Here is a 23,805-nt window from a genome sequence, read left to right as displayed (position 1 = left end):
AAAACATTAAAATTTTAACAAAATTTTGGTGTCTACAATCTTTCCTTCATATTAAATGAAATATTTTAATAATACAATTTAATGTATTTATATTTACGTTCATTTGAAATTGATAATTTTGTTGACAATTGTAAAATCGTTATTTCAATTGAAACTTAATTGACAACTAGTTGAAATGCCAAAAAAAAAAGAAAAATATTATTCAGTCAATTCAATGATATATAATTATTTATATTATAATACAATATTTAATTAACTATTGTAATTTATCAAATATAAGTATTGGCATTAGATGATGAACAAATTTTTAAAAGGACTTTTATTGTGATTTCAAAATTATTGCATTATTTCACCCCCCGCACAACCGAGTGCTCGGTACATCTTTTTGCTCTTTGTGCGTCCCCACATAACACAGTCGGCCTCCTTTGCTTCTACCTACCATACGCAGAAAAGGGCACTTTCCACCGTAGACGTAACCTTGGTCCGAAAGTAGGGAGTCTGGATATGGATCAGATTTTTCTGACGAAAGATGAAAGATTCCCCTTGGTGTCCCTTTTTCAGCAAATCATGTGCGCATGCCTCAAATGTTGATCATCAATTCCCTGAGCCGTCTCAGTATGTGGCCAGGTTTGAGCTTTATTTTCTTGGATATTCAATACCCTCTTCCTTCATAAAGTGTCTACTTTTTCTATTTTGAGTTTCCAAAAAATGTCTTGTTATTAAGAAAGTCAAAATATTTTTTAATCTCTCTTTTTAATATAGTTTTCTTATTTATTATAATATAAATAATCATTCAAATTTAAATTCTCAATTTATAAAGATAAAATTAAAAAAAAACAAATAATCAAAATACTATTATTGAAAGTTAAATTCTCGAAATAAAATCAAATAATTGGGACGGAGGAGGAGATTATTTTCATTTAAACTTGAAAATTATGACAGAGAACGTGCAATTGAACTGGAAACCACATGTTCAAGTTCTTACTTTGATGGGAACTTTTATCTCTTTCGTTTTTCGTCGCTACAAGAGATGCTCCTTAGTTTAAATAGCGGTCTTTTTTTTTTCGAGCAACGATCAGATTTTTAGAACTTAATCTATCATAATCTATAGGAAACGGAGCTTAAAGAAACTATGTATAAGGGATTGGTAGATATAAGAATCTAAGTAGACCAAAAGGGTGTTCTGATATTTTCTTTAAATTTTTTCGCTACATAAATTTTGTCCCGTGCAATAATACGTCAACTATACGAAAGGATAAGATGTACTAGGCAATCTCTGTACGACAGCAAATGTGTCGAAAAAGGTTCGAACTCGAATTATTAGGAAGTCAAACTTAAGATGTATTCACTTTATATATACGAAATAAGTAGCAAACTTAAAGAAGTATAACAAGTGAACTACAAGCTTTGGGACAATTTCAGTTTTCATTCCAATTGAGAGTAACAGCTTAATGATCACCATATGAAATCAAAAAGATAATTATGGAGAAAATTTTACTTACTAACAAATCTTAGAAGAAACATATGAACCACCAAATTTATAATATTTAGCGGAAAAATGAAAAATGAAAAGTATTTAACAGGAAAGTTTTACAAAAGCAAGAATAGATTTGAAAGCACAAGTATGACCACATAAAGGATGAAAAACAATACTAATTTGTGTTTACCACACAAATGTAACAGTTAGATGGATTGAGAAAGAACTAATATTAAACCAATAAAGCAGAAAGAAAAAAAGCAAGTTGAAGAAACCTCCCTTCATCTGTTGATTGATGATCAAGTGACAATAAGAACTGAAAAAACTTAGAAACTTCCCTGCTCTTTTCCAATGTTGATGTGCATATCTTCAATGAAACGTCCAAGTGAAATGAATGAAGAACCCCCATTTTCAATGGCCTTTCTGCTCATCTCCTTCATTTCTTGAACTCTTTTTCTTGTCGGATTCTCTGTGTCCATCAAGCATCTGATAGCTTTCTCGATTTCCTCAGCCACTACAAGATTCTTTGCATTTTCCATTCGATAATCCATTTTCAAGTCCATAGCCAGTTCCAACTCTCTTACCAACTCGAACGCATTGATTTGTTGCTCAGCATATACAGGCCATGTTGCAACAGGCACCCCATGCCACAGGCTTTCTAGTATAGAGTTCCAGCCACAATGAGATACAAACCCCCCAACTGCTTCATGAGCCAGCACCTCCATTTGTGGTGCCCAACTACTCACCAATCCTCGATTTTCAATGCGTTCTAAGAAGCCTTGCGGCAACATTTCAGAAATATTGGAATGTTCACCTGTCCCTTTTGTAAAGACCTTTGATAACCGGACTGACAACAAGAATCTGTATCCACTCCGCTCGAGTGCAAGTGCCATCTCTGCTAACTGGTCAGGCTCAAAACTACCCATGCTTCCAAAACAGAGAAATACAACTGATGATGGAGGCTGATCATCTAACCATTTCATTATTGTTTCGTGATCAGGCTCTCGCTTTCTGCCCTCCAGGTCGAGCAGGGGTCCAACTGTGTAGATTGGCGGTGTTTCAGCATCGAATTTCAATCGATCCACAGCATGAGGTTCTAATTCTGCAAACGAGTTTATGATGATTCCTTTTGTCTCCTTGAACTTGGTAGCATGTTTTACGAATGAGGAATAACCACCATGCTTGTTAAATGCTAAAGAAGGTATAACTTTTGACGGTACAGGGTGAGAATAAGTTGGAATAATTGAATCAGAATCTGAAGTCTCGAACTCTCTTCCATTTTGGCTATAGTGAATTGGAAGATAAAACAAGAAGCCAAGATAGGCAGAGCCAGAGGTGAAGAACACATATGAAGGAACGCCAAGCTCATTCGCTACATCAACCATCGAACTACAGAATAGATCAACAACCATCCCGGCAAGAGAAGTGATGGATTCTGATACTAGTACTTGACCAATTATTGCTGTTTTGACATGGGATCTATGGCTTTCCAAATATAGAGCATAAAAATTTTCTGGGGAGCTCCAGACCTCTGGTAGATTGGGATCTACTTGAGGAATGTTGATGAATTGAATACTAGTGTTTGAAGTAGCCACTTGTTGAGTGTAGGACTCCGAGTCTGGGCCAACAGGCGAGCTTATGACCAGAACAAATATTGATAGCTGATCATCTCTTTCAGTTAAGCGCTTGGAGAGCTCAACTGTGGATATTAGGTGACCTATGCCTGGTGATGGAACAAAAACAAGCTTTGTCTTCTTCATCTTTGTAGTGTAGGAACTGATATAAGAATTTTATTCTGCTATGGAATTTTGAGCTATGCTTGCATAGATGAATGTTTACTTTGCTATACAAGCCTCTGCTTTTTAAGTGGGAGGGTAAAGCATCAGAGACTGACAAATGTGCACATCATTCTACAGTGGAATGGCTAATGTCAGAGATCCAGAATTTTTTAACATACTTCTGATTTCGACATTTGACTACCCAATGGGTTTTTTAACTTTCAGCTTGACATTATTCAAACACCCAATATGTAGATTTCTGCAAAGTGTGGAATGGTACTGCAAAGCTATCGTTTCGACCAAAAAAAAAAAAATTACTGCAAAATCGGCAACCATTGCTAAATAAAACTAGGATTCACATAATTATGGCAGACATTGACATATATTTTATCCCCTCTATTCAGATATTTTTGCAAATTTAACTTCACTTGTTATAAAAAGTAAACTCTTGACGAGTATTCATTGGCCAACGGTTAACCTAACCCATGAAACTATGTCCAAGTCAAAACAAACATGAAGCATATAGCTGATGTTAGTGGTTATTGGTTTTTTTTTTTTTTATTTAACTCAATTGGGAATAGTCCAAACCTAAAGGATGAAAGACCATGAGTGGCATGAGCAAAGATTCCAAAATCAAAGAGCATAGCCTGAATACACACTCGGGTTAATTACACTTCACCCCTAAATCTATACCACAATTGCACTTTGCCTTTCTGAATTAAAATTTTTTTTTGACAGTTTACCTCTTTGAAAGATTCCACCATATAAAGGTTGGGGTAGAATTTTATTTTTACAAAATAACATTCCTCTAGAGGCGGTGGCTAAACCAGGATCTTCGGTCATAGGATACAATAATTTATATTAAATTTACAACTTGTGGTTTGCGAACTTTTAGCTCAACTAAATGTTTCTCATAAGGCTAATAGACGTGAAGCAATTTATTCAATATTGCAAAAATAAAATAAGAATTGTGTATAGGTTGTCATTTATTTTGCATTTAATAGTTATCAGGTCATCTAATGGTATAAAATTATACAATAGTTAATATTAGGCATAAATCTATGAGATGTACATTCATATATACAATAGATAACTAATGTGTATTTGACCAAACTATCCGATGAATTGTCAATTTGCTTGTAATTTATATGCTTAGACATATATAAGTGGAGTTCAATATTAAGACAAATAAGGTTAATTAGAAAGGACATACAAATGGAGAAGACAACTGTAAAAAATTTCAATAGTTTCAAAGGGACAATGATAGAACTAGATGGAATAGATTGAAAATGCAGGGGAAGGGGGCAAAAGTGGGGCAATTATAAAAACTCTAAACTTTGTATAGGTTGTTCTGTAGCTTTCAAAAAATTGAAGGGGTGCAAAGGCAATGTGGGACGAAGTTAATGGCTATTATCTTATTTGTTTAATATTTCTTCCGTTCATTCTACTTTCTGATTAGAAAAATGTTCCGTAAATCATGATATTTTCTTAACTTAAACTAGTATTTCTTTTCATTTTCCACACTAACTTCAACAATAGAAAAGAATCTTAAAGGCACTTTACATTTTATTTCGAGCGTTTACTAGCCCAAACAAATGAAAAGAAGTTAGGTATGTAAAACATATTCCAACAATAAATGTTCAATCAGGAGTCATAATTGTCATTTTACAGCGGGTTTTTCTAATGGGCACCTAATTAATACACCGAAATTTTACCCAACTTACCATATATATATATATGTATACAATAATAATTATTACCCTTTCTTATATTTATATACTTTTCTTATTTAATCTTACATTTTCAAAATTCGTACGCCTTAAGTACATCTTAACGAGTACCCATGGCACCTCTTAGATAGACCCTTTCACAATTAATAGTAATGCAACATGCACCTGCTCTGTTATGTGCAAAATGTTTGCTATTTGTTTCTATAATGATTTTTAGCTTTTTGCTTGTCTATTACTTTGAATATAGTAAGGCACAACCTTAGACATGTTGCAATTACATATTTTAATTAAAATTCATGACATCTTGCCAACTTATTGTAGATTTCTTTGTTTAAATACCTTTTTTTTTTTAAAACTGTTTCTGCAAATTTATTTGGTTATTGACAAATCAAAAAGGAATGAAAAGGATCAGTGCGTTCAAGCTTTTGTTTTCTTGTATAAATTTTGTTTCAATAAAGAAATATAATAAATATATCAAATAAGGAAAAAAAGCATGATTTAAAGAGTATTCTTTTTTGTTGCGTATTAGAATAAATTAAAAAAAAAATCATGTAAACGATAGACTTGGGTTCCTATCTTTTAGATGCTCTATTGTAACATCTTAGCTTAGGTTTTTTTATTAATTTCATTTCAAATGTGTAAGGGTAGTACTTCTTTTTTACTTGCTTTCCACTTATGGGAGATTGCGTATATCTACCTCCGTTAAAAATTTAAAATTAATCAATAAAATATCTAGGGTGGCATTTCTTCCCTTGCACGGGGATTACCATTAAAAAGATCTTGTAAACTAATTGTACATAAATAAGAAAATATTATATTTTTATAAAAACTCAGTGAATGGCATATTTGCCTAAAACAATTTCGCATCATTAATTTATTTTTATTTATGGTGAGAGAGCCTTTCAAAGGGAGTAAACCTTCATTCTTTTAGTTCAAGGAGGCAAAGTGCAACTGAACATAAACTAGAAGAAAAATTTTAATTAACCTTAAATATTTAATCTCCAATAAAAATTGAGTACCATTTCTTAACCGAAACACCGCAGATAGGTGGACTGAACAAACACCAAAAATTCGATCTCATTAGAATGGAATGAATATTGCATATGGCACCTTAGATTAGAATCTGCGTTCTGGCTAGCATGGGTTACTTTTGTTTGCCTGCTGTGGAACTGTCACCTTATAGCGACTAATTTTTGTTTGGAATAAACAGGATTGAGGCTCCTAAAATCACGAATTTGATGGGTGCAGTTAGGGATGAGTTTGATTTGAGATTAAGTGGATGAGATTAGGGACAGCAATTGGGATAGGCACTTGCTTGGGATTCATAGGGTGGGGGTAATTTTCACCCCCCCATTAAAAATTCTAAGGGATAATTTCAGAAACCTCTCCTAATATTTTGCATAATATCACTGAGCACCCCTTTGGATTTCAAAATCTCATCTAGCGCTTTTGGATTGACATTTCTTGTAACATTTTAGTACCCTTGGAGGAAATGCAAGAAAGATAAAACTTCTCTTCCAATACTACCCTTATGTTATCTTACTTATGAAGTTTACAAAAACAATAAAAAATAAAATAAGGTTAAAAAGTAAAAAGATGAAAATATGAGATGTTATAAATGCAATAGCAAGCAATTTTATAGATATACAACAACTATTATCTACCATAAAGCATGATGTTTAAAAAAAAAGATATTCCTAAATATATATTTGGTCATTGGATTATTTTTTTTAATTCTGAGTCATTTATAAAATTATTTTCTATAAGTAAGATTTATATTACAAACCACATATATGAAGAGATTATTTTAGTTTTTAGTACAACTTAAAAGTACATCATGTATTAAAACATATTTTCCAAAAAATTTCTTGACTTCCTAATATATGTCCACAAAAATTTTCAAGGCGTTAACTACTTATAAAAATTGTCTTAAAATGGTTGACTTTTACTAGATTTAGTTTATCCATGTCTTTTATTGTCCCACCATAACCTTGATATAGAGAAATATAAACCATTATTAAATAGCAAATTGTTTTTTTCTAATACATTTTGTGGTTTAAATTTTTATTTTGTTTTGGCATTTTGGTTAAATAGCTATTAAGAGCAAGGGTAATGCTGTCAGTTTGTAATCTTTGATAAGAATATTTAGTCTTGTCAACCTGACAGGAGAGGTAAGTGAGATTTTTAAAATTTTAGGAGAGTTGAGTGATATTAGGAATGCAAGTTTGAAGATGATGAGATGAGACTGCTTCCCTCCCAATTGTCAGACGGGTAGAATTAATAAGAACTGCAGGGAAAAGAGCCTGTCAGAAAACCGGCACACCTACAACTTGGACAAATTGGAAGCCATTAGGAATTCCTTGGGGAACAGCATTCTTATTTTGGATATCAGCAAATAAAGCGGATGGGATTAACGTATTCATACTCAGTTTGTATTAATGGATGGAATTTCTAGATCATTTGATCAGTCTTATTATGTCTTGTGTTTCTTCTGTTTCCAACTCAGTTAGTATTAATGGATGGCGCCCTTAGTACTTTAAAGAAGTTTGAGGCAAGGTAGCTCATTATCCCCTTATCTATTTATTTTATGTCAAGAAGCTCTCTTAGTCAGCATCTTTGGCTTACTAGACTCTCAAAAGCTCCACCCTGGATCAGAATCCTTGCTAGAAGCAGAGTACCTTCTCTATATATCTTATCTTATGATAGCTGATAACAGTATGGTATTTTTTACTTGCTCTAAAGAAGCTGCTTTGAACCTAAAGAGCACCTTGGAGAGATATGCAGCATTCTCCGGACAGGTAGTTAATTACCAAAGTCCAGCTTGTTCTTCAGTCCAATACACAACTGGATCTCGTGCAAGAAATTAGCAGTATCTTGTCAGTTCAATTGGTTCCGGCTCCAAGCATTTATCTTGGTCTTAACTTGGAATTTTCTCAGCCTAAATCCCGACTATTTTCTTATCTCAAGAAGAATAAGATTGCCTAACGGGTTGCATCTTGGAAAAATTCTTCTTTATTAGTTATTGGACGAGTGGCATTAGCTAAGCATGTACTTTCTTCTTCATCCCAATATTCATTAGCTATGTTTGTTATACCAAGAATGACTGCTAAATCTATTGATACATTAATAGCACGTTTTATTTGAGCTGGGGATTTGGAGGGAAGAGGCATTCATTGGAAAGCTTGGCATATCATTTGCAAATCAGAATTGCATGGCGAACTAGGAATGCGTTCGATTAAAGAGATGAATAGAGCACTCCCAGCAAAAGTGGCCTGGCAAATTATCTCAGCAAACAGCCTAATTCTTTTTTAGCAAATTTTTTTCCAGCTAAGTACTGTCAATCGTCTAGCTTTCTGACTAATGAGTGAATTCCCAATAACAGGAACCCTCTTCATGGTAGTGTATTGTTCTGCCAATATCTTCAAGTCAAAGTTTCAGATCTAATTGATTAGGATAGTAAGTGGAGAGAACCTCTTATACGGGCCATCTTTCCTGAATCAGTATTGCGGAAATTTGTGCCATCCATATTCCTATCCAACAAGCTGATGATTATATGATATGGGAATTTGATAAAGGATGGTGCTATATATTGTTAAGAGTGAAAATCATCAAGCTTGGAATCTTGGTATCATGGAGCAGCCATATTCTCCTTCAATGGAGGGATCCTTACAGATTCCTATGGAAGCTTGGAAGAAAAATATGGTCCCTCCCCACATCAGCCAAGCAGCAGTTTTTCTTGTGGCGCCTAATGCACAACATTTGTCCAAACGATCAAGCCTTGTTTCGAAGGGGTTGTTGCATTGCACCTCCCTGTTATAGGTGCAGTGTTCATGAGGAATCTATTTCTCATCTCTTCCTAGAATGTGATTCTTCCCAGCGAGTATGGCATGCTTCACCTTTAGGGTTCTCTTCTAATATTGGCCAACCAGTTTCATTTACAGGGTGGTTCACTGAATGGCTTTGCTCTGCACATTCTGACAATGAGATCATCCAATCGACAAATATCTTATGGTATATTTGGCTAGCCATGAATCATTTGTTATAAAAAGATCAATCGTTTGATCCTTCACAAATTTCGCATGCAGTGTTTGGTTGTTCATTTCCTTTGAAGATTCCCTCTGAAAGGGATTGTTGTACCCCCCAAGTTATGAGATCATCAGCTCAATGCGTAATATCTGAAGGAAGATGGTCATTTTTCTTCAAGAACCTGAAGCTATCCAAGACTACATGAATGCTTGCAATGGAGTTATAACGTTTGATGGATCCTTCTCTAATCAATATAATTCAGCAGGCATTGGATGGGTGTTTCAAGATCCAGAGCATAATATTATACATCAATCAAGCGAGCAGGTCCACTCCTCATCACCAGTTCAAACAGAAGCTTTGGCGTGGTTGGATGCGTTAAAATGGGCTAAACCACTAAGCAATGCTACTATTCTGGTGAAGGTAGATTGTCTGCTGCTGCTAAAGTATCTTTTGGATCTATCTAATACAGAAGTTTATGTTAGGACCATTTTGCAAGACATACTTTGGGAGTATTTCTCAATCCTTTGCTAGAGTTATTTTTCTCAGAGTTAGTAGGTCATATGTAAATCTTGCTCATAATTCGGCTATCAAAGCTAGAACTCTGTAATTTCGCAAATTAATACAAAGTTAACCCTTTCCTTTCCAAAAAAAAAAAAAAAGCGGAAAAAACTTGTCGGGCATGAAAGTAATCTAGCATCTCAAGTCAGGTAAAATGCATGGAAATACTATAGAATTACTAATTGACGGTGAATATTGTTTCCTTTTTGAAATCTTATACTATGCCATTGCAAGTTGAAGTTAAATTCATACTTTAGATGGACCAATAAATCATCACAAATTGTCTAGGGGGTGAGGTGCTAGTCCTAAATAATCTAGGGGTTCAAATCAATTTTCACTAGACAAAAATTCAAAGACTGTGAAATGCAATAAGCTTTTTTGAGGCGTAGTATGTACACAAGTATTAATACCCTTAATAAATAACTGAGAGTAAAAGATGAAGTAGTATAATAGTAGTACTTAAAGTAAATTTAATTGTTGATCTAAGCAATTATTGCCCAATTTTGTTATCAAAAAACAAATAAAAAAAAAGCAATTATGGCACAACGAACTAAAATAATAAATTAAAAGAAAAATATACCGAATAACAAAAGTATCACCAAAATTCCCACTCTAAAAGCAACACCAAACCAAAGACAATAGGGCTTTTGTTAAGGTTTAAGCAGTAAACCACACACACTTCTGTTCTTCCTCCTCTTTTCTACACGGTCTGTCATTTCTCCTCAGCGAACCCTCGCATATCAAAGCCAATTAATGGGGGAGTTGGACCCAAAGTGTCACAACATTAATATGAGAAGTTGCTTGTTATATTCTTCTTAAATTTATAAAAATGTTTCTAAAAAGCTGCTTTATATGACATGACAAGTATAGATCAAATGGCTGAATTAATCACTTTTAATAGTTTAGTTTGTCACTACATATGAAAATTAGTATAATAGGTAAAGCAAGACTTCGGAAAGTTTAATGATTTTGTAACTCGCAAATACCCAATTGAATTGGCAGCCTAAATCATGCAAGACACTAATATATGTGGCAGGCTTTCGACTCGTTCCCTCACCTATCTCCCTTCTTTTTCTCTTTGATTGATGTTCTCAATATTGAAGCAGTCGTATTGATTGGATTCCTAAGGTAGTGTACTATTTTTTGAGATGCCCCTCATAATGGGATCTGGATCCTCTGCATTCACGGTAGTGACCACAGAGAACATTTCATGGTGGAGATGAAGTTAGCTAAATTGGATGGTTGGAATTGAGTTAGTAGGCACAAATTGCAATGGTTGATAAAAATTATTGTGTTTTTGCATGTCGTTTTATTGGCGTTTACATTCGTTCCTTTAGTGATAACTTTTATTATATCAAGTTATACACTGTATGAAGCAATTGTCATTAACAACTGCAAAAGCCATGGATCCATAGTCAAACACATAGAGACCCTGGGATCAGACCATAGTATGTTGTTAATAGACTCCAATCCCATCCAGGTTAAGAAAAAAAAAGATTCTTTTTTGATAAGAGATGGATGAAAAAAGAGGGGGTGGAACAAGTCATAAAGAATGCTTGGGAGGAGGCACAAACTGGTTCTAATATGTTCAAAGTGCATAGGAAAATTGCGAATTGCAGAGTGGCTCTTTTGAAATGGAAAAACACCTTCCAAGGCAACTCGAGAAGCAAGATTGATGGCCTCAAAAAACAAGTGGTAGACCTTCAAGGTCAGGATTGCGAAAACAAAAAGGCTGCTACAAAGGAGCTCAAGAGGAAATTAAAGGAGGCATACGATGAAGAGGAACTCTTTTGGAGTAAAAAATCTAGAGTGCAATGGTTGAAGGAAGGGGACAAAAACACTCATTTTTTCCACTCTAGTGTGAAAGGTAGGAGGAAGAGAAATAAAATGCAAAGAATTCAAAGGGAGGACAGAACTTGGACCACATCTGAGGAGGACATTGGAGAAGAAGTGGTTAAACATTACAAGGAGCTTTTTACTAGCAAGGTAGGTACCCCTACTGAGTTGGTTCTGGAGGGAATATCACAGTCAATATCGGATCACATGAACACTGTTCTTACCCAACCAGTCAAGGAAAAAGAAATTAAAGATGCACTTTTCTCTATGCATCCAACCAAAGCCCCGGGACCTGATGGCATGACACCAATTTTCTTTCAGAAATATTGGCACTTTCTTAAAAATGACATCATTTTAGCAATCAAAAGTTTCTTTCATTCGGGTCATATGTTAAAGGCTTTGAATCACACAACCATATCACTCATTCCCAAAGTCGATAATCCCACTGAGGTGAAGCAGTATAGGCCTATAAGTCTTTGCAATGTACTCTATAAAACCATTTCCAAAATCCTAGCAAACAGATTGAAAAAAGTTTTGGGAAACTGCATTAGCAAAAACCAAGCTGCTTTTATACCTGGAAGACAGATTTTGGACAATGTTATTATCTCTCATGAGTACTTGCACTACTTAAAAAACAAAAGTGAAGGATCTAATGGGTTTATGGCTCTAAAGTTAGACATGTCTAAAGCTTATGACAGGGTTGAGTGGGGATATCTGAAGGAGATCATGATTAAAATGGGTTTTTGTGATACCTGGATAAACTGGATAATGGAATGCATCTCAACAGTCTCTTTTTCCTTTAACATAAATGGTGAGCTTAAAGGATATGTGATACCGTCAAGAGGGATTAGACAGGGAGACCCATTATCGCCTTACTTGTTTCTACTAGTATCAGAAGGGTTTTCCAACTTGCTGGCTCAAGCACAAAGAAGCAAAAAATTGACTGGAATGCAGATTAGCAGAACCGGACCTTCACTAACTCATCTCTTCTTTGCCGATGACTCGTTAGTTTTTTGCAAAGCCGATAAGAAGCAAGCTCAAGAAGTGATGAAAATTCTGCAAGTGTATGAAAAAGGATCCGGACAGATGATCAACATGGAAAAATCTTCAGTTTTCTTCAGCAAAAATGTGGCGAAACAAGCACAAGAAGAAATTTGCAGCAGTCTACAACAGGTTCAGGTGGTGAAGCAGGGGAAGTATTTGGGTTTGCCAATGGTAATCACAAGAACCAAAGCGTAAATCTTTGGATTCATTAGAGACAGATGCCAAAAATCAATCCTCAACTGGAGAAATACACGGCTTAGCCAAGCAGGGAAAGAGGTGTTGCTGAAGGCTGTCACTATGGCGATGCCAACTTATGCCATGTCGTGTTTTAAGCTGCCCGTGAGGTTATGCAAAGACATCAACTCTTTGATGGCAAGATTTTGGTGGGGGGAGGCGAATGGTCAAATGAAAATGCATTGGGTTTCATGGAAGACTTTGTCAACTGGAAAACAAGCGGGTGGTCTTGGCTTCAAAGATCTTCAAAGCTTTAACAAAGCTTTGCTAGGCAAACAGATTTGGAGGCTCATCACATGCCCCAATCTTTTGCTTAGCAAAGTTTTGAAAGCCAGGTACTACCCTAAAACAACCCTCTTCAACTGCGAAATCAAAGGAAATGCATCATGGATATGGAAAAGTTTAATGTCCGCAAGAGAGGTGGTGCAATGTGGAGCTAGGAAACAGATTGGAAATGGGAACAACACTAGAATTTGGGAAGATGCTTGGTTGTTGGAAGGAAAGGGTGGTAAGATTGAATCCACAAAACCCCCTGGTTGCAATATCACAACAGTTAGTGAATTGATAGCCAACTTTAGGTGGAAATCAACTCTCATCTTCAGGCTCTTTAGTTCACACGAAGCTGCTCATATACTCAAAACACCTATAAGCTCGACAGGGAGACCAGATTGCTACTTTTGGACTCATAGCAAAAAAGGAAACTACACGGTCAGTTCGGCATATGCAGCACTCACAAGTCTTGCCACGCAGCCTCTGAGGCAATTGAATGGCAAGGGGGAAACAAGCTGGTCAGGGGGAAATAAGAAAATCTGGAAACAACTATGGGGTCTTCCAGTAAAGCACAAACACAAGGTGTTTTTATGGAAGTATCTCCATCAAGTGCTACCAGGTCGAGAGGCAATCTTTCGGAGAACGGGAAAAGGTGACCTAATGTGTAAGCAATGTGGTGAAAACAGGGAGACAGTGGAGCACATTTTCTTCCAGTGCAGGACCGCAAGGATGATCTGGAAGATGGCTCCGTTGCAATGGGATGGTCTGCAGCAGTTTACAAGTGACTTCAGGAAATGGTGGAGTACGCTAATGGAAGTCACAGATAGGAAGGAAGGAAGGGAACATATAGCATTGACAGTGGACATTCTTTGGCAAATTTGGAAGGCCAGGAATACAGTAGAGTTTGAGGACAAAGAAAGACATCCAATGAAAGTGATTACAAAGGCAGTTATGGAATGGGAGGAATATTTGAAATCCCAACAGACTGAACAACAAGTGAGCATCTCAGAAACAGATATAGCTGATGCACAAGAGCAGAGGGTGTTTGAAGATACCAACACACTGACCATTAGTGTACATGTGGGACAGCATCTCGAGGGTCTGAACATGGGAATCGGCATTACGGCAAAGAACAGATTGCATCAACTAAGTGCAGTGTGGCTGATGAAAGAAAGAAGCACCGGATCACCAGTATTGGACAACTTTGTGGCTATAAGGTTGGCACTTTGCAAGCTTCAGGAACGTGGCTGCTTCAGTATCAAACTTCAGACACCAAGCCTACAGGTTTACAAGCTTCTCAACTGCCAAGTTTTATGCAACATGCTACAAGCAGCCCACATACAAGACATAACGGATCTTAGCTTAATGTTTACGATATGCTCATTTGAGTTTCAGTCCGCTAATGATAGCATTAATTGTCTCAGTCATAAATTGAGTCAGCAGGCAATGCATTTACATTTTGATGAGGAATTCTTCGATCCTCAGTGTTTCAGTACACTTTTGTGAAAAAAAACTTGAGCCTTTGCTCGAATAGTGTAATTTCTCTATTAGTAGAAATAAAAACTTCTACCGTTTCGGAAAAAAAAAAAAAGGGACCACGATACTTTTTCAAATGTTTTCATGCTCCTTTTGATGTAATGCAATAAAAGGCATTGATTTTTGTCAACCTCTTTCAGATATGAACCTATCATAATTTCAATTCAAACGTGGGTTTGATCCACACCCCAGACAGTATAGTGACGTTGATTGATGAAAACTTCTTGAATTTTTTGATCAACATAACTTAAGAATGGTACATGAGGACACAGTGGCAATAGGTATGTCAATAGGTAAGATATTACTTAGATTAAACCCAAATTTATTGTCTTTTTCTCAAAATTTGGATCCACATATTGAAATTTATATCTTACTCAAATTCAGACCTTGCAAAAGAATTATGGATTTGGGTAAAATCTAATTTTGTATAATCCATACCTAAATTTAGATATAGATCCAGACCCTACCCAAATTTAGACCTAAATACAACTTAAGTGATAGAAATAAACTAAAAGATGACCCACATTTTTTTTTTATTTCAGGGATTTCATGTTTGTATTTATTGTTAAAAAATGTCATGATTTTAAGTCATTTTTTATAGGTGGATTCATAACTATTGCATGCAACAATCTTGAATTTTGAATTTGTAATTTGAAATTGGTAATTGGGTTGTATTTCTATTATTTTTTAATTTCATAATATTTTTATAGTTTCTTTCTTTTTTCGAAAAGAATTTTTTTAATTGTTTCTGAACCTAACTTTTTCATTACACATTAAGAGCTATTCACATATGCATATCTGAGTACCCAAATCTATGAGGATTTAGGTGTGGATTTTCTTTTTCAAACCCATGAGTTAGTCTGGGTTTGGATATTAAAAAATTAAGTGGGTGTAAGTATGGATTAAAATTCAAATCCTACCCATTACTATTTCCAAGCAGTAGCATTTCATGAGTAATTTCTTGCTTTGGTCCTGTCCATAATAAGTATAATTGAGTTGTAGCAATCCCCTAAAAGTTTATCAAGACAGAATTTAATTAATTTGCCACCTAAAAAAAGGTACAAATGATAGATATTTGTATCATCGAGGCAAATGCAAAAACGCGCAGAGAAATAATTATGCTTTGCATGGTTATGATGTTATTTGTAAAAAAAATTTTACTTGCATCATAAATACGATTTTCAATTTGTTTTAATTATCTTTTTATTTTACATACATCAAATTCAAAAAGTGTTACAATGTTATTCTAAAAGTTTTTTCCAAATATTCTCCTACAAATAACTAGTCAATGTTACAGCTTTTCTGGCTGATTTGTTAGCGCAAAAAAAAAACATGCAGTGGAAGTATTATAATTTTCATACCAGGAAACAAGACATCCAAAGATGAACTAGTCGCCCGGCTACGTATATCGTAAACTTCCGTGGACTTTGGTAGACTTTGATTAGTCACAATAGATGAAGCAAAAGCTTCAAACGCACAGAACACGTCAAAATATCAAGAATAATAAATGATTTACTAGCACTAGTTCTAATAATGACAAGGTTTGGGAGAAGATTTGGGCTCTCAATATCCCCAACAAAGCCAAGCACCTCGTCTGGAGAGCTTGTCCCAACTCTTTACCATCAAACGATAATCTCATGAAGCGCGGAATCATATCGGATCTCACTTGTGCTCTTTGCGAAGGGAGCTGTGGCAACCTATCCCACATTTTCTTCCACTGCCCGGTGGCGGTGCAAGTTTGGGCACTTGTCTTCCTCGAACGAAAAATTCACAGTTGCCATCACTCCAGTTTTGAGCTTTGGTATAGAGAAATTATTCGCTCACTGACCGGGGCTGAATGTGATTTTGCTATGTTGTGCTACACACTCTAGAACAACAGGAATTATGCTTTGTTCAATGGCAAAATTCGGCATCCGCTGTCCTTAGTCAACTTGGCAGCACACAGTCTTAGCGAATTTCATGAGGCCAATACGCGTCCTATTATGACTCCACCCCAGACTGCTCGATTGAGATGGTCAGCCCCGCCTTCCCTCCATTTTAAAATTAATTTTGATGCTGCCATATCCACAGCTCAAACAATCTTTGGCATTGGGGTAGTGGTTCGAGACCATGAAGGCTCTTTTATGGCTGGCCTTGCAAAGAAATTCGTTGGTTCGGTGAGTGCAGAAATAGCGGAAGCCCGTGTTGTTAGGGAAGCGGTCTACTTGGCAAGAAATCTAATGATCCCAAGCTTTATTTTGGAGGGCGATGCAGCTTCAATTATTAAACTCATTCTTCATAAGGAAGACCTCCTGTCTGACTTAGGCCTGATTCTTGAGGATATACACTTAGCCTTACTAGATCAACTTTGTATTGATGTCAAATGGATTCCAATGGAGGCAAACAAGGTTGCGCATATCTTAGCCAATCGAGCAAAGAATGCCAACCCTTATAAATCTCTTTGGAATGCTTCTCCAAATTTTGTCAAGCAAATCGTGTTGGACGATTTACAGCAATTTCAGGAATAAAATTTTTCCGTTTGTTTTCTTATAAAAAAAAATAAATGATTTATTCAATGAATTGATTTTTTTTTTACTTAAATACAAACTCAGGATTTCAAGTTCTTAAATAGACAAATAAACCCATATAACCTATTCCAATACTAATACCTAAGCATAACTCAACTGTATTTTTTAAACCAACTTTAATATCAATTCTAATCTAATTACCAAATAAAAAATCAACTTCTAAAATAATTAAAATTCTAATTAGCTTGTTTTTTTTTGTCAATATTACTTTTCTTAAACCAAACTCTTAATGTTTTATTCTCCAATGCTATCATGAGTAGTTTCAATTGTTATTGCAGCCACTATACCAGTATAATTCAAGTGCAACTCCAATTTAATCTTTATCTTCATCTTCACCAAGGGGTGTTAGGCATACTTTGCACACAATTCGGCTACTGATCCAACTTGACCCAAAAATTCATCCATGTTGACCCATTCACCATTAGTGCCTCCATATCCATAATAATCTTCCACAGAATTTCTGACCAATAATTCATTCCTTTCCTCCTTTCCTTTCGCAAATAATTTCTAATTCCATGATTGCTAATGGATTAATCCATTCCATAATCACCAGCAATTTCTTTTACATTTTCATCCACAACCAAGTTAATGCAATCACTTACAAATTCTTCTTCATCAATCATCCCAAATAATGTATGCAGATCAAGATTTTCAACTATATCAAAAATTATACAAGTACTTTTTTCATCATCAAAAAACGCATCTACTTCCTAATTAATTTTTCATGTCAAATCAAGTTTGACTTATGAACAAATTCATAATCAAGTTCGGTCAAAATATAGCAGAGATCTGACCAAAGATATTCAAGGTGATTGAGAATCAATTAAGAGTCTCGCATAATATTCTTCAACCATGGATTTCTGCAAAATCCTGGGAAAAAAATTTGCCTTTTTTTTTTTCTTATCTTCTTTAAGACAAACCATAGAAAAGATTTAGTTCAAGAATATTACCCAAACAACACCTTTTGAGATATTTTTTCATTATTTCATCCCATTCTAATCTTTCTTCAATAGTACTCAGTGTGTACAAAATTGTTAATTTTTCACCAATGACAAATTCTCTCTCCATTGCAACTCAAAATATTTTACCTACCTTCACAAGTATTTTTTGCTTCGTTGTTTGAATTTGTTGGCTTCCTTGACTTAGTCTGGATCAAACTCCACTGTGGAATCAACTATAACAAGTTGGCAGGACTTTCTTTATTGATCATTACACAACACAATAATTTCTTATCACTCACTATCAACACCAACAATTTCAACAGTTTTCCCTCTTTTTAGATTTTTGTTCAATTAGGTAACTTTTTTTCCTTATTATTAATTAACGAACGAGTACCCTAAGATCAAACTTTTGTGGTCCAATTTTTCAATACACGAATACTTTACCACAGTTTCTATACACTTCTATGGTTCATGGTCTTCTATCATAAATTTTACACACCCTTCAAGTTCCAAAAATATCTTAGAATCAAACTCTTAAATCAAGGGTTTTGGTGCCACTTGTTAGCGCAAAAAAAAAAAAAAATGTAGCGGAAGTATTATAATTCTCATATCAAGAAACAAGGCATCCAAATATGAACTAGACGTATGCCTTCGTGTGCTTCAAGGTTCCGTGGACTTTGGTTGACTTTGATTAGTCACAATAAATGAAGGAAAAGCTTCAAACGGCAGAACATATCAAAATATCAAGAATAAGGAAGGCTCGGAAGGATCAATAATTTATTCAACGAATTGATTTTTTTTTCCCTCTAATACAAACTTAGGATTTCAAGTCCTTAAATAGATAAATAAAGCCATGTAACTTATTCCAAAACTAATATCTAAACACAAACAAGTATATTTTCTAAGCCAACTTTAACATCAATTCTAATCTAATTATCAAATAAAAAATCAACTTCTAAAATAACTAAAATTCTAAATAGCTGTTTTTTTTTTTCATCAACATGATTTTCGGCTAGATAACCCTACTTCATTTCATTAGTGGTGACCTATTTCACATTTTCATGATTACCAAACACTTTGATTGACTATTTCTCGATTTTTTTTAATAAAGCTTTGCTAATGTCAAATATTTTCAAAGTCAGTGTTTGGATAGCAAATTTTTCCAAATAATATTTTACTTGTATCATAAACACATTTTCCAACTCATCTTTTATATTCTCAACTATCTTACATACATCACATCACAAAAAGTACTATATTGATTATTTCAAATAATACTCTATCCAAACAATAAATGAAGCAAAAGCTTCAAATGGCAGAACATATCAAAATATCAAGAATAAGAAAGGCTCAGAAGGATCAATAATTTATTCAACAAATTGATTTTTCTTCCTCAAATAAAAACTTAGGATTTCAAGTCAGGATTTCAAGTCCTTAAATAGATAAATAAAGCCATGTAACTTATTCCAATACTAATATCTAAACACAACTCAACTATATGTTCTAAACCAACTTTAACATCAATTCTAATCTATTTATTAAATAAAAAACCAACTTCTAAAATAACTGAAATTCTAAATAATTGTTTTTTTTTTTGGTCAACACAATTTTCAGCGAGATAACCCTACTTCATTTCATTAGTGGTGATCTATTTCACATCATCGTGATTACCAAACACTTTGATTGACTATTTCTTGATTTTTTTTTATATAAAAATGCTTTGCTAATGTCAAATTTTTTCAAAGTCAGTGTTTGGATAGCAAATTTTTTCAAATAATATTTTACTTGTATCATAAACACATTTTTTAACTCACTTTTTTATATTCCCAACTATCTTACGTACATCAAATCACAAAACATACTATAATAATTATTTTAAATAATACTCTATTCAAACAATAAATGAAGAAAAAGCTTCAAACAGCAGAACATTTCAAAATATCAAGAATAAGGAAGGCTCGAAAGGATCAATAATTTATTCAACGAATTGATTTTTTTCCTCAAATACAAACTTAGGATTTCAAGTCCTTGAATAGATAAAAAAGCCATATAACTTATTCCAATACTAATATCTAAACACAACTCAACTTATTTTCTAAACCAACTTTAACATCAATTCTAATCTATTTATTAAATAAAAAATCAACTTCTAAAATAAATAAAATTCTAAATAGCTGTTTTTGTTTTTTTGGTCAACACGATTTTCGGCTAGATAACCCTACTTCATTTCATTAGTGGTGACCTATTTCACATCTTCATGATTACCAAACACTTTGATTGACTATTTCTCGATTTTTTTTAATAAAAAAGCTTTGCTAATGTCAAATATATTCAAAGTTAGTGTTTAAAAAGCAAATTTTTTCAAATAATATTTTGCTTGATTATAAGCACATTTTTCAACTCACTTTTTTATATTCCCAACCATCTTACATACAGCAAATTTTTCAAAGTCGGTGTTTAAAAAGCAAATTTTTTCAAATAATATTTTGTTTGATTATAAATACATTTTTTAACTCACCTTTTTATAAACACATATTGTAGTCTCTGAGTCGATCTTTATGTATATGTGTTGAAGAGTGTCGAAACTATCGAACTATTTTTTTGATTGAGGGATTTGTCAAAAAATTTGAGATCCTTTTAAATTTCTCTAGTTGTTTAATATTATTTAGGAGATATTTAAATTTATAAATTATAAATTATTCTAATATTTAAAATAAATTTTAATAGTTGATATATTATAAATTTAAATGTCTATTAAGTAATTTAAATAATTAGAACGATTTGAATGAATTTTAAATTGTTCCTCAAAGTTCTCAATCGGGGAAAGAAAGTCATCTTGAAGTTCATTTTTTATTATTGGACATTGCCAGTGACTGGCGGCCAAACTTAGATCTAGTCATATTAGATTCAATAATTAATTCATTGAAGAACTTTCACTCGTGACATGACTCGTATCAAAAAGTAAAAGAGAAAAAACTTGACACGACTCTCATTTCTTTTTTTATTTGACACGACTCTGGGAACTGGGAAGAAGGCGCAATGTGGGAAAGTTCTTGACCATGACCTAGGCCAATTTTTTAAAACTTTGATGTGTGAGGCCCAGTGTAGAGTTTTTTTTTTTTTTTTTTACCACGGCAATTACTATTTGAGAGTACGCATTAGATAAATTTCATCCCATATAATAACCCGTCAATCACACAGAAGGGTAAGATGCACTGGAGAAATCTTATATGACAATGAATGTTTTACAAGAGGTTCGAAACCGGGTTGATAGGAAATCAAACTTAAGATGTATAACAAATGTATGGTATTGATTTTATATATACGAAATAAGTAGTAAACATAAGATGTATAACAAGTGAACTACAAGCTTCGGGACAATTTCAATTTTCATTCCAATTGAGAGTAACAGCATAATGATCACCATATGAAATCAAAAAGATAATTATGGAGAAAATTTTACTAACAAATCTTAGAAGAGACATATGAACCACCAAGTTTATAATATTTAGCGGAAAAAATGAAAAATGAAAAATGAAAAGTATTTAACTGGAAAGTTTTACAAAAGCAAAAATAGATTTGAAAGCATAAGTATGACCACATAAAGGATGAAAAACAATACTAATTTGTGTTTACCACACAAATGTGACAATTAGATGAATGAGAGGCAGGAGCGGTCATAGCTGCTCACGGTCAAGATTTGGTCCAAAAAAATTGTACGATCTAGTTCATTTCTTATATCTCGTTTTTAACAACATGTGTGGGGCTCATAAAAAATTATTATAAAATTATACATTGTGCAAACAATGTTACGCCGTGTGCAAATAAAATTATGCGATGTGCAAAATGCATAAAACCGAGGTACAACCGTTCCTGGCCGTGGTCCCAATTAGATGGATTGAGAAAGAACTAATATTAAACCAATAAAGCAAAAAGAAAAAAAGGAAGTTGAAGAAACTTCCCTTCATCTGTTGATTGATGATCAAGTGACAATAAGAACTGAAAAAACTTAGAAACTTCCCTTATCTTTTCCAATGTTGATGTGCATATCTTCAATCAAACGTCCAAGTGAAATGAATGAAGAACCCCCATTTTCAATGGCCTTTCTGCTCATCTCCTTCATTTCTTGAACTCTTTTTCTTGTCGGATTCTCTGTGTCCATCAAGCATCTGATAGCTTTCTCGATTTCCTCAGCCACTACAAGATTCTGTGCATTTTCCATTCGATAATCCATTTTCAAGTCCATAGCCAGTTCCAATTCTCTTACCAACTCGAACGCATTGATTTGTTGCTCAGCATATACAGGCCATGTTGCAACAGGCACCCCATGCCACAGGCTTTCTAGTATAGAGTTCCAGCCACAATGAGATACAAATCCCCCAACTGCTTCATGAGCCAGCACCTCCATTTGTGGTGCCCAACTACTCACCAATCCTCGATTTTCGACGCGTTCTAAGAAACCTTGCGGCAACATCTCAGAAATATTGGAATGTTCACCTGTCCCTTTTGTATAGGCCTTTGATAAACGGACTGACCACAAGAATCTGTATCCACTCCGCTCGAGTGCAAGTGCCATTTCTGCTAACTGGTCAGGCTCAAAACTACCCATGCTTCCAAAACAGAGAAATATAACTGATGATGGAGGCTGATCATCTAGCCATTTTATTATTTTTTCGTGATCAGGCTCTCGCTTTCTGCCCTCCAGGTCGAGCAGGGGTCCAACCGTGTAGATTGGCGGTGTTTCAGCATCGAATTTCAATTGATCCACAGCATGAGGTTCTAATTCTGCAAACGTGTTTATGATGATTCCTTTTGTCTCCTTGAACTTGGTAGCATGTTTTACGAATGAGGAATAGCCACCATGCTTGTTAAATGCATAAGAAGGTATAACCTTTGAAGGTATAGGGTGAGAATAAGTTGGAATAATTGAATCAGAATCTGAAGTCTCGAACTCTCTTCCATATTGGCTATAGTGAATTGGAAGATAAAACATGAAGCCAAGATAGGCACAGCCAGAGGGGAAGAACACATATGAAGGAACGCCAAGCTCATTCGCTACATCAACCATCGAACTACAGAATAGATCAACAACTATCCCGGCAAGAGAAGTGATGGATTCTGATACTAGTACTTGATCAATTATTGCTGTTTTGACATGGGATTTATGGCTTTCCAAATAGAGAGCATAAAGGTTTTCTGGGGAGCTCCAGACCTGTGGTAGATTCGGATCTACTCGAGGAATGTTGATGAATTGAATACCAGTGTTTGAAGCAGCCACTTGTTGAGTGTAGGACTCCAAGTCTGGGCCAACAGGTGAGCTTATGACCAGAACAAATATTGATAGCTGATCATCTCTTTCAGTTAAGCGCTTGGAGAGCTCAACTGTGGATATTAGGTGACCTATGCCTGGTGATGGAACAAAAACAAGCTTTGTCTTCTTCATCTTTGTAGTGTAGGAACTGATATAAGAATTTTATTCTGCTATGGAATTTTGAGCTATGCTTGCATAGATGAATGTTTACTTTGCTACACAAACCTCTGCTTTTAAATGTGCACATCATTCTACAGTGGAATGGCTAAAGTCAGAGATCCAGAATTATTTTTAATGTACTTGTGATTTCAACATTTGACCATCCAATGGTTTTGGAGCTTTCAGCTTAACTTTCTTCAAACATCCAAAATATTTAGATTCCTGCAAAGTGTGGAATGGTACTGCAAAGTCAACAACCATTGCTAAATAAAACTAGGATTCACATAATTATCGCAGACATTGACATATATTTTATCCCCTATATTTAGATGTTTTAA

General features: G+C 34.6%; 2 protein-coding genes across 2 annotated transcripts; both read right to left on the bottom strand.

The window, feature by feature from the left end:
- Positions 1-1,803: 1,803 nt before the first annotated feature.
- Positions 1,804-3,237, bottom strand: LOC113773834 (anthocyanidin 3-O-glucosyltransferase 2-like). Its single transcript, XM_027318438.1, has one exon. It carries the CDS (start codon positions 3,235-3,237, stop codon positions 1,804-1,806), a length of 1,434 nt encoding a protein of 477 aa, XP_027174239.1.
- An 18,769-nt stretch (positions 3,238-22,006) lies between these two features.
- On the bottom strand, positions 22,007-23,513 carry LOC113773833 (UDP-glycosyltransferase 71K1-like). The gene has a single exon (XM_027318437.1). The coding sequence runs from the start codon at positions 23,438-23,440 to the stop codon at positions 22,007-22,009; it is 1,434 nt and encodes a 477-aa protein (XP_027174238.1). The 5' UTR covers positions 23,441-23,513.
- Positions 23,514-23,805: the final 292 nt, after the last annotated feature.

The sequence above is a fragment of the Coffea eugenioides genome, chromosome 6 (assembly GCF_003713205.1).
Source record: "Coffea eugenioides isolate CCC68of chromosome 6, Ceug_1.0, whole genome shotgun sequence".
NCBI classification, from domain to species: Eukaryota; Viridiplantae; Streptophyta; class Magnoliopsida; order Gentianales; family Rubiaceae; genus Coffea; species Coffea eugenioides.
This window is presented reverse-complemented; position numbering and strand designations above follow the sequence as displayed.

Bases quoted from the DNA above. Each gene is read 5' to 3' on its own strand.
- LOC113773834 (XM_027318438.1), bottom strand. From the start codon at position 3,237: ATGAAGAAGACAAAGCTTGTTTTTGTTCCATCACCAGGCATAGGTCAC.
- LOC113773833 (XM_027318437.1), bottom strand. From the start codon at position 23,440: ATGAAGAAGACAAAGCTTGTTTTTGTTCCATCACCAGGCATAGGTCAC.